General features: G+C 51.0%; 1 protein-coding gene across 1 annotated transcript in view; it reads right to left on the bottom strand.

The window, feature by feature from the left end:
• Positions 1-4,684: 4,684 nt before the first annotated feature.
• Positions 4,685-19,687, bottom strand: part of ADAM10 (ADAM metallopeptidase domain 10) — a 122,396-nt gene continuing 107,393 nt past the window's right edge. Inside the window, exons 11-16 of the mRNA XM_029070428.2 lie at positions 18,191-18,341; positions 17,600-17,783; positions 14,336-14,444; positions 12,467-12,687; positions 7,980-8,106; positions 4,685-7,155 (exon numbers count right to left, since the gene is read on the bottom strand). Coding sequence (XP_028926261.1) covers positions 7,058-7,155; positions 7,980-8,106; positions 12,467-12,687; positions 14,336-14,444; positions 17,600-17,783; positions 18,191-18,341 — 890 coding nt within the window. The 3' untranslated portion in view covers positions 4,685-7,057. The remainder of the gene's footprint in view (positions 7,156-7,979; positions 8,107-12,466; positions 12,688-14,335; positions 14,445-17,599; positions 17,784-18,190; positions 18,342-19,687) is intronic.

Raw genomic sequence — 19,687 nt, 5'->3', positions numbered from 1 at the left:
TCTGGTCGACCTATTTCAGCCCGGTGGACCGGGCACTGGGCAGAAGTGTTTTGGGGCTGGGAGGGGGGAAGAGCAAAGGGATAAATAAAATGACACATAAGTGCTGTGGGGCGGGGAGAGGGGAAGAGGAAAGGGAGCAGGTCAGGGTGACGCAGAAGGGAGTGGGAGAAGAAGAAAGGGGGGTCTCCTCTGGGAAGGCCTCTTGGAGGAGAGGCACCTTCAATAAGGCTTTGAAGCCGGGGAGAGAGGTCGTCTGTTGAATTAGAGGAGGGAGGGCGTACCAGGCCAGAGGCAGGCCGCGGGCTAGGGGTCGACGGTGAGACAGGCGAGATTGAGATCTCCTCCCTTCCGCCCAAACCCCCATCTGGGGTTGGGGTGGGGTGCGGCGGCTGGGGTTAGCCCAGGGTTGCAACAGGTCTGGTGCAAAGACTTTCCTCCTTCCGCAAGCCTCCAGTCCGCTCGGGGGATTCGGACGAGGGACATCTCGGGGCTCGGGAGGGGATGGGATTGAGGTCTTGGAGGAAGATGGGACCGGGGCCTCGCCCCACTATCGGCACCCCCAAGCTGGGCTCGGGAGCCCGGGTGTCAGGACGCTCACCTGGCTGGCGGCCACTCCGGGGGGGTTCCTTTCCATAGCCGGGTCCTCCTCATCTCTCAGAAGTCTGGTGGCCTGAGGCAGGGGTGGAGCACAGGGCTGCTGGCTTGCCCGAGGACTCGCTAGACCAATTAAAAGGTGGACAAAAGAACCCACGGCATATCACATTTGGTCATTGCGAGTCAGTCGATCACATTTATTGAGTGCTTACTGTGTGCACAACACTGTACTAGGCGCTTGGGAGAGTACAGTATAACACTGTAACAGACATATTCCCTACCCACAGTGAGTTTACAGTCCAGAGTGGGAGACAGACAGATGAATAAATTATGATATGGGCATGTGTTATTAATAATAATAATAATAATAATAATAATAACGTTGGTATTTTTAAGCGCTTACTATGTGCAGAGCACTGTTCTAAGCACTGGGGTAGATACAGGGTAATCACGTTGTCCCATATGAGGCTCACAGTTAACCCCCATTATACAGATGGGGTAACTGAGGCCCAGAGAAGTTAAGTGACTTGCCCAGTCACACAGATGACAAGTAGCAGAGCCGGGATTAGAACCCATGACCGCTGACTCCCATGCCTGGGCTCTTTCCACTGAGCCACTCTGCTTCTCTGTGTTGTGGGGTTGGGAGCGGGGATGAATAAAGGGAGCAAGTCAGGGCGACGCAGAAGGGAGTGGAAGAAGAGGAAAAGAGGGCTTAATCAGGGAAGGCTTCTTGGAGGAGATGGGCCTTCAGTAAGACAGGGAGGTCCAGTCGATCATTAAGCACCACAAATGGTCTGACAGAGTGGGCGTCCTCGACTCTTGGTAGAGGCGACTCGCCACATCGGTTTGACGGAGTTCTGCTGGGCACCGAGACATATTACCCAACTCTTGGCTCTAATCTGGGTATTTCCAGGCCTGTCTCAGGGGATTGGTAATAATAATAATTCTTATTATAATAATGCCATAATTAACAATAATAATTGTAATTTGTTAGGTGATTACTGTGTGCCAGGCACTGCACTAAGCGCCGGGGTGGATACAAGCAAAGCGGTTTGGACACAGTCCCTGTCCGGCACAGGCCTCACAGTCTCAGTCCCCATTTTACAGATGAGGTAACTGAGGCCCGGAGAAGTGAAGTGACTTGCCCGAGGCCACACAGTAGTCGAAAGGCAGAGGCAGAATTAGAATCCATGATCTTCTGACTCCCAGGCTCTGTCCACTGCACCGTGGCTCAGCGGGATGGGGAACTTGCCACAGAGACGCAACTCCATATTAGCATAACAACATCTCAGGAGCGGGGGTTGGGTTTCCAGACACCGCCCTGTCCCTCCCGCCCCTCTTTGCCAGCCCTCCTGCATATCCATCCCTATATTCGCCCGATATGCGAACCCTGCATGTTCGTCCTCTAAAGATGATGCAGAAGAGCCCAAATCATCTTCACGCTCACAGCACGGCAAAGCGCCGGCAAATGACCGTGAAAGAGTGACCCGAGCAGAAGAGAAAGCCGACGAGAGCGGGCGGGAGGTAAAATTTCCTCCCCATTAGGATGCTTTTGGGAAAAAATGCCTCTGTATTAGGGCTGGAGGGGTGGTCTTCCCTCCCTGCAGGGGTTCAGCGAAATAAGATCTTGGTCCCTCCAAAGAGAACACCCTGGCCGGAAGCCCGACCTCCAGAACTAGGTCAGAACGAGCCAACGAAAAGCAGCGGCAGTTGAACAGGCCTCTGCAGCCACGCGCCACGCCAAACCAGAAAGGCAAGTAGAGCTGACTTTTCCCGAGCCAAGGGGGGCCCCAAGTCCAAAGCCGAGAGTGAGGAAAAACGACCAAAGCCGCTCTGAGTTGGAAATACACTACAACGAGCCCGGTCAAGTGATGGTCCGAAAATGCCGGCTGCCCTAGGGTGGATTTTAGAAATCTCCCAAGAGGAAAACCTTCCGGAGTGGAGCTCCTGGAGCCTGAGGTTTCCGACAGGATCAGAAACGTGTTGCCCAGAGCGGTGGGCAACCCAAAGATAAGGAAATTCCATCTTTCAAGTCACATTCAGAGCCCTCGTGGCTTGCCAACCAGCTGGCAAAGACCCCTGGATGAATGAATCCATTCATTCAATCATATTTCCTGTGTGCAGGGCACTTTACCAAGCACTTGGGAGATTACAGTACAACAATAAATGGACACATTTCCTGCGCACAACGAGCTTAGAGTCTTAGAGCGGGGGAGACAGACATTAATATCAATAAATTACAGATATATACACAAGTGCTGTGGGGCTGGGAGGCGGGGAGAACAAAGGGAGCAAGTCAGGGGGACGCAGAAGGGAGCGGGAGAAGAGGAAAGGGGGGCTTAGTCAGGGAAGGCCTCTTGGAGGAGATGGACCTTCAATAAGGCGTTAAAGGAGGAGAGAGTGATTGTCCGGCGGCTTTGAGGAGGGAAGGGGGTTCCAGGCCAGAAGCAGGACCTGGGCGAGAGGTCGACGGCAGGATAGACGAGATTGAGGGGCAGTGAGTAATAATAATAATGTTGGTATTTGTTAAGCGCTTACTATGTGCAGAGCACTGTTCTAAGCACTGGGGTAGATATGGGGTAATCAGGTTGTCCCCCGTGAGGCTCGCAGTTAATCCCCATTTTCCAAATGAGGTAACTGAGGCCCCAAGAAGTGAAGTGACTTGCCCACAGTCACCCAGCTGACGAGTGGCAGAGCCGGGATTAGAACTCATGACCTCTGACTCGCTAGCCCGGGCTCTTGCCACTGAGCCACGCTGCTTCTGAGTAGGTGGGCGTTAGAGGAGTGAAGTGTGCAGGTTGGGTTGTAGTAGTAGAGTATTCCTCACCTCCACCACCTCGCCCCCTCCTACCTAACTCGCTTCTCTCCTTCTACCTCGCTCAGCCCTAATACAGGACGGGGGTCCCCAAACCAAGAGGCGACGTCACCTAGTGGGTAGAGCACGGGCCTAGGAGTCAGAAGGACCTGGGTTCTAATTCCAGCTCTGTCTCATGTCCGTTGTGGGACCTTGGGCAGGTCACTTCACTTTTCTGGGCCTCAGTTATCTCATCTGTGAAATGAAGATTAAGACTGTGAGCCCAATGTGGGACAGGGTCTGGGTGCAACTTGATTAGCTTGTATCCAACCCAGCACTTAATACAGTGCCTGGCACATTGTAAGCGCTTAGCAAATACCATTAAAAAAAATTCCTTCAGAAAAAAACCCAAATCAATCATACATTTAAAATAATTTGCTCTATGGTTTGGGGTGGAACAAATCTATTTTACTAACATATCTTATTTTTTATGGTATTTGTAAAGCATTTAGTATGTGCCAGGCACTGTACTAAGCACTGGGGTAGATACAAGCTAATCAGGTTGGACCCAGTCCCTGCCCCATACAGGGCTCTGTCTTAACCCCCATTTTACACTGCCACTTGTCAGTTGTGTGACTGTGGGCAAGTCACTTCACTTCTCTGTGCCTCAGTTACCTCATCTGTAAAATGGGGATTAAAACCGTAAGCCCCACGTGGGACAACCTGATTCCCCTGTGTCTACCCCAGCGCTTAGAACAGTGCTCTGCACATAGTAAGCGCTTAACAAATCCCAACATTATTATTATATGAGCTAACAGGCACAGAGAAGTGATTTAAGGTCACACAGCAGACAAGCAGCAAGGCGGGATTAGAACCCAGATCCTCTGACTCCCTGGCCCATGCTCTTTCCGCTAGGTCACACTACTTCTCTACTGAAACAGATTCCTGATCAAAAATCATGTGACAAAAGTTCCAAACACATGTGACTTTCTAATCCTTTCTGTCGAATCGGCGCACCCGTTTGAGAGTAGCAGCAGAATTTATCGTGGACTCATTTGGTGCAGAAAACCTGGATGAAATGAAGAAAGAAGTGACACAGTCCCTGCCCACGGGGAGTTCCCACTCTGAGGGAGACAAAGATACAAGCGCACGCACAAGTCGAGGGAGTAGGAAGCGCCTGGACTGCCGGGCGCAAACGTGCAGCTCCCCCGGCCCCTCGACACCTTCCTCAACTTGGGGACCAAAAGGGGCTCCCGCTGGGAGCTTTTGGAGAGAGAGAAGCATGTGGTCTCCGGGCTGATTTCATCAGGTCTATTTATTAATGCATTTCAAGTTTCAAAAATCCTTACATATCTTTGCACAATACTTTATTTTTTGCAATTTTAGTAAAAATTTCCAAAGTGAACAAAAAAAGATACTGTATAAAACACAGTGGACATTAAACCGACAGTAGTATTAGATTTCAGTCCTCTTGATCTTTCTGTTTTACCACATCTTGGACTTGCAGCGGAGAGTTCAGTGCACATATCTCTTCTCAGAAAACACTTAACTTAGACTCATAGTAAAAAGGGTCGGTTCAATTTACCCAAACCCTACCACAGGATAACATTACAAGCAAAGAAAAAAAAAAAAATCGACATGTCCCAAAGTCCACCACACTTGAGAAGTTATTAAGAACCCTTGCGGAAGAAAAATCACCATTTTGGAAATGCAAATCCACTTTCACCCTTTGCACAGTCTGAAAACGAAATGTATTTAAATGATTTTTAAAAGCCACTACTTAACATGTCTACCTACTCGAACGATCGTTTTTAGAATTATTTATCGCCTAGCTAGTGGATCGGGGGTCTCATGTACAAAATTTTGTCTCTAAACCATGTACAAAAGGCTGTATTTTGAAAAAGTCACCACGTACTGTACAAGTTTACAAGGAAGAGACTTCCAATATTCTCTGGAGCATTTTTGGCCTTGCTGGCTTGCGTCACATTATGAGAATGATTGTGTAAACCTTATACTCTTAAGAAAGAAAGAAAACAAAAGGAAAAAAAGAAGAAGAAGAACCACAAAGACAGAAGCCGTTCCAACTCTTGAATACATTTTCTCCTAAGCGAAGCTGGGAAAATGCTAGCTGTTTACTTCATGTTAGCTCGATGCCGGCGGAAAACAGAAGCAATAAATATGTCACAAGCTTGAACGTTTTACGTGTAATGCCCCTTCCATTTCCTGCATAGCAGTAAAGCCTGTAAATACATTAAATGCTTTTGCTTTCTTTTCTAAAATGCCAATTATTTACAGCTGCATTAAACAGAAAAAAAAAGAAAGAAAATCTGGAATGGGACATTGTGCTGTTCCAACTTCACTGCTGTTAAAACGCTTCGGGAAGAGAGTCAGGAGAACCTATCCTTTCACCTACTCGCTGAGCAGACCTCTGGAGTTTTTAGCGGTTAACTATCAACAATATAGGGCTGAAAAAAGTTATCCAAATATTTGCTAAATAAAAATAATAAAAACACAGCGTTTTAACCTTTCCACACCAGACAAAACCAGAAACCTAATTCCATATGTGGAAGCACATGGAAAAAGCAAAGGTGAGGGGGTGGGGAGGGAAAGGAAAAACCAAAAAATCAAGCCAGGAATATCTGTTGGCTGAAACTCATCCACCAGGCACTCTGCACTTCTACCCGCTACGCCGGCAATTCAATTTCACCCAGTTACTCTGGAGCACCTGAATCGCTCGCTCCTAAACGGAAGCGTCCAGCCTGCGGCGAACGGACGATCCTAGACCGATCCAAGGACCCCCCCCACAGTGGCGTGGCATCGCTTTTGGGTCAAGTCCGGGGGAAACCCGGAGCGAGAACGGCCACTGAAACTGACCTCCACCACCACCCAGAAAAAACCAAGAGAGGAAAAAAAGAAAAACTAAAAAAGTTAAAATTCTCATTTCAAACTGCTGTCACGGAACACAGCACTTCCGGCTGCTATGTCATGGAATCCCGGCCCATGATCCATGCCCCCGCCCTCCCCGTTATCCTGAGTATGTCAATTAAACAGTAATTTGTTTCATTAATAGCGGAAAAATCGTATAATACAAAGAAACATCCATATTGCAATTCTCTGTTTACAATCGCACACAGAAGTACGGGTGTTACGTAAGAAATACAGGTCTGCATATAACAAGGTATGTACATTGGCAAGTAACGTCTCCAATGTCGAAGTTGAGGGGGGCGGGGGGCGGGGGGCCGGGCTTCCTAGCCTGGGTTGGCAGTTGAAAAATATATACGCTTTCCAATTTGTGAACGAGAGTTTGACTACAGCCGGGCTGGCCTGCACGTGAAGGAAATGCGGCCACGGAGAAGAGGGAGAGACGATCGGACTTTTTAAGACTTTGTGCCATCTGGTTAAAAAACATCTGTCCGCGAGGAACGACGACGACGACAAGAAGCACGTTTTCTTTAAGTTTGGGCTGTGACTTGCAGCCGTTCGAAATGGAACTCCCCCAGTCGGGTGTGGGGGCCGGGGGGAGGTGGGGGCGTGCCATCGGGCCGCCGGGGTTCGGACTCCTCCTCTCCTTTTGCGAGTTTGGGCTGGGGACGATGACTTTAGGGTTTTCTTTGGAGTGAAGTTTTCCCGTCGTAGGCACTAAGAAGAACCAAGGCGAGAGGGCTGTGGTTAGCGTCTCATGTGCCCCATCTGGTAACTCTCCCGGGGCCTCTGGCGTGGCGGCGGCGGCTGCGTCTGCTGGGGCGGTCTCCTCCTCTTTAAAGTGCCTGTGGGGGACGGAACCAAGACCGGGTGAGCGAGCCGGGCCCGCTTCCCCGGGCCCGAGGCGGGAGGGCCGGCGCCCTGCCCGGGGCAACGGCCCGCCGGGCCCCTCCCGGAGCCCTCGCCCGTAAGCAGGCTCTGACTCGGCCCAAGGAGACGCCGGTGGGGTCCGGCCGGACCCGCTGCGGCCCCGGAACTACCGGAGAGGCCGAGGCGGCAGAACGCGTGACGTGAGGATGTGGCGGTCGGCGAGAGCGACGGTTGGAGAAGAGGTGGCTTCCGGCCTCGATTTCCATATAATGATAATGGAATTTGTTAAGCGCTTACTATGTTCAAAGCGCTGGAGTGGATAGAAGCTAATCAGATTGGACGCAGTCCCTGTCCCACATGGGGCTCACAGTCTCAATCTCCAACTTAAAGAGCAGGTCACTGAGGCCCACAGAAGTGAAATGACTGGCTTAAGGTCACCCGGCAGACAAGTGGTGGAGCTGGGATTAGAACCCAGGTCCTTCTGACTCCCAGGCCCGGGCTCCATCCATTGGGTCATGTCGCCTATACAGTTCTGGGACCCACCAGGTCCCCAGGGCCCTTGGGGGCTGAGTTTCCACAGCCCCTCTCAGGCTGACAGGAATACCGAGCTGCCGCTCTCTCCCTGTCTCGATGGCTCGGTGCCTCGGAACCCAACGGGCACCGCCATCACCCCCTAATCCCCCAGTGACGCTGTAGTCGGGGAGCCCGGAAAAAACCACTCCTGAGGAGGAGAAACCCAGCATAGAATTCGCATTCTGGCCGCTGGCTGTTTTTCCCTCCCTCTTCCTTTTTCTCTTACCTGGTAGTGGTTTAGGAGGAGGCAACTTTGGATTGCTGCTTGGTGTGTGAACACTGCAGATCTTGATAAATCCAGCCATTAGCATGATCAGAGCGATTCCCATTAGCAACACTGCCCACCAGTGAGCCTGCAAGCACAAGATGCCGTTACCACACAATCCCCGACAGCTGAGGACTGACGCTAAATCCCTCTTAGTCCATGTTGGGTCTTCACGCTGTATCCTGCCAACACCTGACGAAGGGAGACGCGTTCTCGAGGTCCGCATCCTCTGGCAGCCGAACGGCTTACGGCAAACCTTTGGTTCTTTGCTTTTTGAAAATTCCCAGCGCGGGGGACACGCGAAATCGTTCGCGGAAGAAGCGGCCGAGCTACAGCGGAACTGGATAGCGACCGATCGAGAAAAGGTGGATCCTGGAGCCCGGGGAATTCGGGGAAATGAAATCTCGCTCGTATCCGCAAAGCCCCACGGACGCGGAGGAGAACGACCGAGCGTGAACTCCACGCCTGCTACAATGCCTCCCTCGAGCTCCTCGTCGTCAATCAGCACTTGGTCCAGCGCCTGGCACCAAGTAAGCGATTAACAAATACCGTAATTATCAAATCCAGTCCCGGAGGCCACCCGGGGTCTCTCCCCTCAGCTCTTCGACCCATCCCCAGCCAGTTCTCTTCTGAACCCCAGCCGCAAACCCATCCCGTACCCTCATATATTTGGAACCTAGGACTGGCCTATAGCTTCCTGCTTCTCTTTGCTGCAGAGAGGCAGGGTGCTTTTTCAAAAAAGTATTAAAAGCATTTGTTTAGCGCTTACTATGTGCCAGGTACTGTACTAAGCGCTGGGGTTGTTCAACCTCATCAGGTTGGACACAGTCCCTGTCCCACGTGGGGCTCACAGTCTTCACCCCCACTTTCCAGGGGAGGTAACTGAGGTCCGGAGAAGTTAAGAGACTTGCCCATGGACACTCAGCCTGACAAGTGGTGGAGTTGGGATTAGAATCCAGGTTCTCTGACTCCTAGGCCCGTGCTCTATCCATGAGGCCACGCTGCTTCTCTGCCCAAGAGAGCCTTCCCTTGGAATGTCTTTAGGAGGTGCCGGAGTCAGTGACATCAAGAAAAGACCCCGGGGGGATCGCAACATCACCATCAACAGCTTTTGCCTCCCCACAGCTGCTTCATCAGCAACCCCCTGCTAATGTTAAAGAGAAGGAAACTTGGGCCCGGAGGTTAAATGACTTATCCTAGGTCACCCAGAAAGACACTGGCAGAGCTGTGATTAGAACCTGGGTCTCCTGATTGTTAGTGCGGGCTCTTTCCTCTAAACCATGCTGCTCACAAGAGCTGGTGGTTCTACGGTCCCCAGTGGTTAACCCACTTTCCCCTGCTAGGACCCATCTTATTCGGGCCTAACAGAACTCCCGGCTGGGGGAGGGCGTAGTCGGAAACGGTACCGGGAATCCGGTACACAAGGGGATGACTTCTTTTCTGGGAATGAGAAAGGAAAGGGGGAGAACTCCCAGCAAACGATGTGCATACTTAAGTTGGCAAAATTGATTTCTTCTGTACCACAAATGGCATACTTCTAAATAGGACGGCTAAATGCACTGCAGTTCATCAGCGGCCACGCACGTTTCGAGAAGGGCTTCCCCATCCCCCGAATGGCCCGCAGCCCGGCCCACCCACGGCCCACCTGAAGCCCTATGCATTTCCCGCTGCCTTCCCGGGCAAAGCCCAGATCTGACATCTTCTCATCCCGAGGCACTTGCTGAAATGTTTTTGCCTTTTTTTGGCGCTCCATAAAGTTCGATGACATCTACGTGAAGGGTTTTAAAGGACAGTGGCCACTGCAAACTGCCCTCTAAGATGAGAGTATAAAGTCGATAATAGGGCCGCTAATCACGGAATCCAGCAGGCACCGGCTTGCTCTCCACTGCGTCCCACAATCGGCAAAGCCAGAAGCCCTGCCTGCTCCCCTGAGTGACAGATAACAGCGATCCTTCCGGAGAACAGGGTGTTAGTGTTTGTATGTTTGTTTGAAATGGTATTTGATAAGTGTTTACTATGTTCCAGGCACCGTTCTAAGCGCTGGGGTACCTAAAAGATAATCGGGTTGGACACGGTCCCTGTGCCCCATGGGGCTCACAGTCTTAATCTCCATTATACAGATGAAGGAACTGAGGAACAGAGAAGTTAAATGACTTGCCCGAGGTCACGATGATTACGTGTCAATCGATGGCATTCACTGAGTGCCTACAGTGTGCAGAGCACCGTACCGAGGGCTTGGGAGAGTGTACTCCAACAGACACGTTCCCTGCCCACAACAAATTCTGCCACCCTCTTCCCCTTCCCCGGGTCCTCCCTCCCCGCCCCTGCCGGTGGGGGGGCTGCCCAAAGCTAGGCGAGGCCACCATCTTTGCCTTCGGTCCCCTTCTTCAGCGGCCCGTATTACCCTTTTGCTTAATTTCCTGCCTGTCCTGGCTTGTTTACTGTCCAAACAGCGGGAAACAATTTCACTTAGTGCTTAATTATCTGCATCCCTAAATGGGGCTCCACTTACATAGCCCATCGAGCATCAAGCCTCCTAATCTTTTCTGCCTCGCCAGGAAAAACACATTTGAATCCGATAGTCTTTCTTTAGCCTTTCTGTTGGCACTTAAGATGCAGCTCCAGGGGGACGCTGGAGGTTTCTTTCACTAATTAGCACAGAGTGAGACATCGGCTCTGAGAGCAGGAATCCTGGCTTCCTGATAAGCCACCTCAGGGGGCTGTGAAAGACTATCCCTCCCTCCCTCCGAAGGCTGAGGCCCACTTGCTTGAGGAGGAGCACCTTAGTCTGCTCTGCAACCTGCTCTGGGCAGATCTCCAATGCAGCGGTTCATACAGTGCTCTGCACACAGGAAGCACTCAGTAAATACAATTTACAGTGCATCTATTCCAGAGGAGAAGCCTCGGTGGAAAGGGCGTGGGCCCGGGGATTAGGCTCGTGCCAACTGCCTGCTGTGTGGCCTTGGGCAAGTCGCTTCCCTTCCTCTGTGCCTCAGCTTTCTCATCTGGATAATTGGGATTAAATACCTATTTTCCCTCCTACTTGGACTGAGAGTCCCATGTGGGTCGAGCTGTGTCCAACTCGATTCGCCTGTATCTTTCGCGGCGCTTAGAACCGTGCTTGACACATAGTAAGCACTTAACAAATACCATAAAAAAAATTAAATAGGGTAACGGCAGATGCACTTTGGCCCCCGTACCACCTGCCCAGTCAGAACTGGAAATCCAGCGCTGAGAGCCCTCGGGCCCACCTTTGTGGAGTCAAAGTAACCCCCCCCTGCTCCCCCAGGACATGGCGACCCTAACCCCCCACGTCCCTCCCAACCTCCGCGACCCCACCAGCCCCCGAGTCCAGAGGGCTGGCAGGTGAAGAAATAATAATAATAATAATAGCATTGGTATTTGTTAAGCGCTTACTACGTGCAGAGCACTGTTCTAAGCGCTGGGGTAGACACAGGGTCATCGGATTGTCCCACGCGAGGCTCACAGTCTTCTTCCCCATTTTACAGATGAGGGAACTGAGGCACAGAGAAATGAAGTGACTTGCCCACAGTCACAAGGCTGACAAGTGGCAGAGCCGGGGTTCGAAACCATGACCTCTAACTCCCAAGCACGTGAGCTTTCCACTGAGCCATGCTGCTTCCCAAATCAATCAATCAATCAATTGTATTTACTGAGTGCTTACTGTGTATAGGGCACTGTACTAAGCATTTGGGAGAGTCCAATGTAACAGACACAATCCCTGACTGCAACGAGTTTACAGTCGAGAGAGAATGGTAAAACACTTGGGCTTGTGAGCCTCCGGAGGAAAATTCTCCAGGGAAAAAATGAGCTTTATCTGGGCAAAAGGAGGCAAGCAGGTTTAGTTTCCCACCCCAGCGAGAGTTACAATAATAATAATGATGGTATTTGTTAAGTGCTTACTTTGTGCCAAGCACTGTTCTAAGTGCTGGGGTAGATACAAGGTTATCAGGTTGTCCCACGTGGGGCTCACAGTCTTAATCCCCATTTTACAGACGAGGTAACTGAGGGCACAGAGATGTTAAGTGACTTGCCCAAAGTCACAGAGCAGACAAATGGTGGAGCTGGGATTAGACCCTCGACCTCTGACTCCCAAGCCCGGACTCTTTCCACTAATCCACGCTGCTCCGTGGCAGTTATGTGAAGTGTGTCCAGGTTGCGGGACTGGTGGTATTTATTAAGCACTTACTATGTGCCAGGCACTGTACTAAGCGCTGGGACGGACAGAAGCAAATCGGGTCGGCCACGGTCCCTCTCTGGCATGAGGCTCACAGTCTCCATCCCCATTTTACAGGTCACGTAACTGAGGCACAGAAGTAAAGTGACTTGTTCTAGGTCACCCAGCAGACCGGTGGCGGACCCGGGATTAGACCCCCCCGGCCCGTGCTCTATCCCGCTACTCCTCGAGGGGAGGGAAGGATACTTACCACAATCCACTCGGCGATGTTTTCGTACAGCTCTGGGTTAAAGATGGCTTTCTTCAGCCGGGCGAGGGGGCCGTCGGCGTCGACCAGTCGGCACCGCATGAAGACGTCACAGTAGCCACGAAAATCGTTGCAGGGGGAGCCCGGCTGCAGCGTGATGGTTCGCCCGTTGAACTGGGAGTTCCACTGAGACGATCCCGTGCTCGCACAGGTGGAAGGGTCCACTGAAGGGTGAGGGAAGGAAAAAAAAAAACAAACGGGTGGGTCGGGGGGAACGGGAGGGGACAGCAGAGACACAGATTCACTCTCCAGGCGTGTTCACAGAGTCGCTTGATAGCGAAAGGAACCGCAACGCAAATCAAACAGGTTCCACCAGGTCACTAGATTTCAGGACATCTGGACAAGCCCACCCTTCTAGGCACTCCTGGTTCATCCACTCAGGGAGCTGTCTTATTAAAAATCACACCTCCTCCAAGAGACCTTCCCCGATTCATCCCTTTCCCCCGATTCTCCCTTCCGCAACGCCCACGCACTTGGATCTGTACCTTTTAGGCACTTGACGTATTGCCTTACCCTCGGCTCCGCGGCACGTATTAATTTCTATATATGTCTCTCTCCTCGTCTAGAATGTAAGCCCCTCATTCATTTATTCATTCATTCGATCTCATTTATTAAGCGCTTACGGGGTCTGCTGGCTCTGTTGTACCAGACTCTCCCAAGGGCTTAGTGTACGGTGCTCTGCGGATAGTGAGCTCTCAGTAAATGCCGGGTTTTTTTTAATGGTGTCTGTTTAGCACTTACTATGTGCCTGACACGGTACTAAGTGCTGGGATACAAGATCGAACACAGTCCCACATAGGGCTCTGCACATAGTAAGCGCTCAATAAATACTACTGAATGACCCCAGTCTACAGATGAGGCGACAGGCACAGACGAGTGAAGTGACTTGCCCATGCTCACACAGCTGACAGTTCTAACTCCCGGTTCTGCCAACTGCTTGCTGTTTGGTTAAGTCACTTCACTTTTCTGGGCCTCGGTTTCCTGGGCTGTAAAATGGGAATTAAATACCAGGTCTCCCTTCTACTGTGAGCCCCATGTGGGACAGGGACTGGGTCCGACCTAATTAACCTGTACCCACCCCAGTGCTTAGAAAAGTGCTTGACACATAGCATTTAAATAAAAGAAAAAACAACAACAAAAAAACCCTTCTCCCACACTGTATCACCTGGCAACTTGCAACATTAACTCTCACCACGGGCAATCCCCCACAGTCCCCCAGGCAGTTCCCAGAAAACAGAACCACCTCTCCCACTCCCCATTTCAAGCTATCTGCCCTCTAGACTGTAAGCTCATTGTGGGCAGGGGGTGTGTCTGGTATATCGCTGTGCCGTACTCTCCCAGGAACTCAGTACAGTGCTCGGCACGCAGTAAGCGCTCGATAAATATGAATGACTGACTCAGCCGGGAGACTGGAGAGCTAAAATGTTACGATCCGTTTTCGGAGAGAACATTCAGGTTTGAAAAACGTGCGGAGTGTTTGGGTAATTAACCGGCGGGTGTTCAGCGGTACTGCTCCCAATCTGGGGCTACGCGCTACCGGGAAGATGCTAAATTCCATTTCGAGGTATAGTCTCCCAAAGATTCGTTTCGTCTCAAAGTTAACCGTCCGCTTCCCTCCCGCACGGTGCCACGAGGTCCGAGTTTGGAAAGCTGAAATCCCGGGGAGCGACCCACCGAACTGTCCCCGTGTGGGACGGGGACGGTGTCCGACCTAATTAACTTGTGCCGCCCCGTCGCTAGAACGGACGACACGCGGCTCTTCTTCCGTCCTGGGCATCGGCAGGGAGGACGGGGCAGCGGAGCCGCACTTACTTTTCTTCATACAACAGACGTGGCAGAGCTCCTTGTCGTCCTTGCTTTCCGAACTGGCACACGTGCATTCCTCCAGGCCGTACTTCTCACAGATGGAGCCGGCGCATTGCTAGCGGAAGGTAAACGGACACGACGCGGTAACGACGGGGACGGCTGAGCCCGCGGGGAATGCGGTGTTCAACACTCTGATTGTGGAGAAAAGGGCCTATCGGATTAGAGCCTGGGCTTGGGGGTTGGAAGGACCTGGGTTCTAATCCTAGCTCTGCCACTTGTCTGCTGTTTGACCTTGGGCAATTCACTTCACTTCTCTGGGACTCAGTCACCTCATCTGTAAAACTGGGATTGAGACTGTGAGCCCCACCTGGGACAGGGACTGTGTCCAACACCATTTGCTTCTATCCAGCCCAGAACTTAGTACAGTGCTTGGCACAGAGTAAGCGCTTAACAAATCAGAAGGTCACAGGTTCTAATCGTGGCTCCGCCACTTGTCTGCTGGGTGATGTTGGGCAAGTCACTTCACTTCTCTGGGCCTCAGTTATCTCATCTGTAAAGCTGAGATTGAGACTGTGAGCCCCACATGGGACAGGGTCCAACCCGATGTGTTTGTATCCACCCGAGCGCTTAGTACAGTGCCTAGCACATAGTAAGCACTAAACAAATACCATAATTATTATTACTTTATTATTATTATTATTATTATTAAAGGGATTCAGGAGGAATTTCATTCATTCATTCAATCGTATTTATTGAGCGCTCACTGTGTGCAGATCACTGTACTAAGCGCTTGGAAAGTACAATTCGGCAACAGATAGAGACAATCCCTACCCAACAACTGGCTCACAGTCTAGAAGGGGATAACGGTGATTGTTAAGCACTTACTATGTGCCAAGCACTGTTCTAAGCACTGGGGTGGATACAGGGTAATTAGGTCCCACATGGGGCTCACACTTTTAATCCTCAATTTACAGATGAAGTGAGGCACAGAGAAGTTAAGCAACTTCCCCAAGGTCACACAGCGGACAAGTGGAGGATCCGGGATTAGAACCCACGTCCTCTGACTCCCAAACCTGTGCTCTTTCCACTAAGCCACAATGTTTGCTCCAGACAAAATGTGCTTTGAAGGACGGATTTTTTTTTCGTCCCGGATCCCACTTCTTTAAGACTAGATAACTGGCGAGGCTGGAGCAAAATAATGACTCAAATTAAGAATAAAACCAAGTAAAGCATCTACCAGACTGCTAATTACCATGGTTAAGAGTCCGTCCCCTCTCAGGGTCGCACCTGGAGAGTTTCCAGTCCTCTACCAGTCTCGACTATGGGAGGGAGAGTCAATCAGAGGCCTGTTCATCCCATTCCTAGCGTGGGCAGTGGCTCGGGAGCGGAAATCAAACTGCTACAAGTCCAAACTCCCCTGTGGCTGGGCAGCAGCGGCAGGGGAGAGTCGAGGGCGGAGACTCGAGTTTACTGCGTGGAAGGAGGTAATGGTAAACCGCTGCCGGATTTTGACCAAGAAAATTCTCTGGATCCATTACCAGAACCATTACGGATGGAGGTGGGACGTTCTCGGAGAGGTGTGTCCACGGCGTCCCTATGGGACAGAGATGACTCGACAGCATAAGACAAGAGTACGTACTCTTTACTGCCCCTCACCTTTCTCCAAACCCTCTCTCGTCCTCCCCAAGCAAAATCACCCAAGACCAAGCATCCCCTCTTGCCCTCCATCACTTTATCCTTTGGCTGGATCTGAAAACAGGCAAAGGGCCAGGGAGTGAGTGAAAGTCGAGAACCTATTCCTGTCCATCCTCAGCACCTCCGTAGACATCATCTATACATTCTGTGACCTTGACTCCTGTATTTGTAGATACCGATCAATCCTATTTATTGAGTGCTTACTATGTGCAGACCACTGTATCCAGCGCTTGGGAGAGTACAACAGAATGAGCAGGCACGTTCCCTGCCCATAATGAGCTTACAGTCTAGAGGGGAAGACAGACATTAATATGAATAAATCATTTATAAAATATTTACAAATACGATCCAATGCGAATCGGTTGTATTGTTCTAGCCCACGCTCTTTGGACAGTGCTCTGGCCACACTAAACGCTTGATAAATAACATCGATTGATTAAAGTTACCGACTGGATTCCCCAGAGGGGCGTCACCGGGCCAGATCTCAAATATCTATAGGGAGACCCAAATTTTGCCCCATGAAGAGGTCCTCAGAAACTTTAGCAAAGAGGATGGAGTGGACGGTTAATGACCATGCAAACAACTATTCCCAATTATTTGGAGGGAGGGAGAATGTCCTTAATTAAAAGCGGCGGAGGAGCCGTCACAGAGCTAGCTTTTCAACCATTTTTCTAAAAGGAAATGCTGATTTCAAAGGAATTGGAAGACTGAATGCCACTGAGACTGTAAGCTCGTTTGGGCAGGGAACGTGCCTAACACCTTGGTTATATTGTACTTTCACAAGCGCTCTGCACACAATACACGCTGAATAAATACAACAATGACTGAGAGGTAAATAAGGTCTCAGATTGGGGGTGTTGAGGGGAGGGAGGTGCCTGGTTCACTGGCTTAGTGGATAAAGCACGGGCCTGGCAGTCAAAAGGACCTGGGTTCTAATCTCAGCTCTGCCACATGTCTTCTGTGTGACCTCGGGCGAGTCGCTTCACTTCTCTGGGCCTCAGTTACCTCATCTGTAAAATGGGGATTGAGACTCCCTGTGGGATAGGGACTGTGTCCAACCTGATTAACCTGCATCTACCCCAGTGCTTAGAACAGTGGTTGGCACACAGTAAGCGCTTAAGGAGTACCATAATTATTAAACTTACGGTTAAGTCAGAGGAAAAACATTCCCATCATCCCGGAGAGCCCAACAAAAACTCTAATGCCAACTTGTTGGGGGCTGGTGACGTGCCCTCTCTAGGTGAGTGTCTTTAGAAACTCAGAGAAGCAGCGTGGCTCAGGGGAAAGAGCTCGGGCTTGGGTGTCAGAAGTCAGGGGTTCGAATCCTGACTCTGCTACTTGTCAGCTTGTGACTGTGGACAATCTCTGTGCCTCAGTTACCTCATCTGTAAAAGGGGGATTAAGACTGTGAGCCTCTCGTGGGACAACCTGATTACCCTGTATCTACCCCAGTGCTTAGAAAAGTGCTCTGCAAATAGTACGCGCTTAGCAAATACCAACATTATTATTATTATTATTTGGAACACCTTGAAGTGAAAGACCAAGCGAAAAAGGAGAGGGAAAAGGAAAGCTTACCCCATTAATGCACACTTGGGTGTGTCTATTACAGTCTGTGAAGTTGGGTTTGGGATCCGAAGCCGGGCAGAGCGCGGTGATTCCGTTACAGACTCCCTCTCTCGCGCAGTCGGAATCTTCGCGGCACTTGGCGGAATTGGGCTTGAATTCACATTTTGCGGTGCAGCAGGGGCCTTGGCTGGGGCTGGGAACAGATCAAACACCGCAGAGATTCAAAGAGAGAAACGTGGGCCTCGGAGAGGACAGAGCCTCCCCAAATCGAAGCCGGGCTCGTTCCCATTTCTCACGCTCGTTCAACGTCAGGGGAAAGAAAGGAGCACAGAGAGTCGGGGGACGAGCCGGCGGGGTCGGGGGCAGAATCGGGGGACGGGCCGGCGGGGCAGAGGGGCCGGAGTCAGAGTCGGGGGAAGACCCGGAGGGGCCAAGTCAGGGGACGGCCCGGCAGGGCCAAAATGGCCACAGTCGGGTCAGTCAAACGGGCCGGCCCCGAGGTCCGGATCGCGTCCTGGACGTGGAGGTTAAGAATGACAAGCCGCCCTGTGGAGAGACGCTCTCCGCCGTTTCCGTTTAGGTTCCGGCAACATGGACTACCTGCAGGCTTTCCTGGGCTTCAGTTTGCACTTTTTATCTTCAGCCTGGTTGGCGTCATAGCAGCAGTCATCTTTACACTGATCGCTGTAGCCACAATCACACTCTTCCCCTGGTTCCACCATGCCGTTTCCACAGATTGGCTGGCCGGATTCTGCGGCGGGGGCGGTGCAAAATGACCCCCAAAACAAAAAACAAAACAAAAAAACCAACAGAATTAATATCCCCAAGTTGCATTTAGGCGAGAAACGAAAACAGGTTCACACGCACGGTCGGTACAAGGTGATTGTAAATAATAATAATTGCAGTATTTGTTAAGCACTTACTACGTGCTAGGCACTGTACTATGAACTGGGGTATATCAGTCAATTGTATTTACTGAGTGCTTACTGTGTGCAGAGCACTGTACTAAGTGCTTGGAAGAGTACATTATAACAATAAATACCTGCCCGTGATGCGTTTACAGTCTAGAGATGAGCTGACCGTCTTACAAGCTAATCAGGTTGGACAGAGTCCCTGTCCCACATGGGGCTCACAGTTTTAATCCTCATTTTACAGATAAGGTAACTGAGGCACAGAGAAGTGAAGGGACTGATAGCAGCCTCCTCCTTTCTCCCAACTTGGTGCCATCGGCACAAAGAAACATCATGACCCCCGGCTATCGTCCAGGACCCCCTGACCAGGTCACTGTTACACCGGGACTAACTGAAAACAATGAGACGCTTCTCCGAATATCGCACTGGGTCGGTGTCGAGCCTGTTATACTATACTCTCCCAAGTGCTTAGTATAGTGCTCTGCACCCAGTAAGAGCTCAACAGATAAGACTGAGCCATCGATCGCTGTTTCGGAGTCCAACCCGAATCCACCTTCCGGCGGGATGGCTCCGCCCGGACCACTGCAGGGTGACCGTTAGTGGACTGAGCGCAGTGGATTTGGAAGTCTCGCTGAACGACTCTGCAGCTCTTCCTGCCTGTCAATAGGGCCGAAGTGAAATGAACCTCTGCCGACTGAAAGCTGATTTGGCAAGGTGGCTCCTGGTGCCATTTTTACAGATGAGGTAACTGAGGCCCAGAGAAATGAAGTGACTGGATTAGAAACCCAGATCCTTCTGACTCCCAGGCCCGTGCTCTATCCGCTAGGCCACGCTGCTTCTCTGCTTCATTAGCTCTGGTGTGAAGTTTGCTAACGAACAAAAATCACTCAGTGGAACGACTCACTGCAGGGATCCCAGGTACTCTGGGATTTTAGCTCCGTGTCATGTACTGTGCAGGGGGAAAATGATACCCGCAAGGTGGCCTGAGAATTGGCCTTCAGAATTGCACATTTTTCAGAAGCGGCCAGAGTTGCTACAGTTTTTGTAAGGTGAGGCTGGGTAAGGCTCCTTCTGAGCTCCTTTGCCAGTCTGTCAATTTTAATGCTGCAAAACCGTTCTATAACAAGACCCGGTAACTGATGTCGAGTGTCCGAAGGGCCTCGGGAATATGAACAAAATAGCCAGT

This window comes from Ornithorhynchus anatinus, chromosome 8, assembly GCF_004115215.2.
Source record: "Ornithorhynchus anatinus isolate Pmale09 chromosome 8, mOrnAna1.pri.v4, whole genome shotgun sequence".
Lineage (NCBI taxonomy): Eukaryota > Metazoa > Chordata > Mammalia > Monotremata > Ornithorhynchidae > Ornithorhynchus > Ornithorhynchus anatinus.
This window is presented reverse-complemented; position numbering and strand designations above follow the sequence as displayed.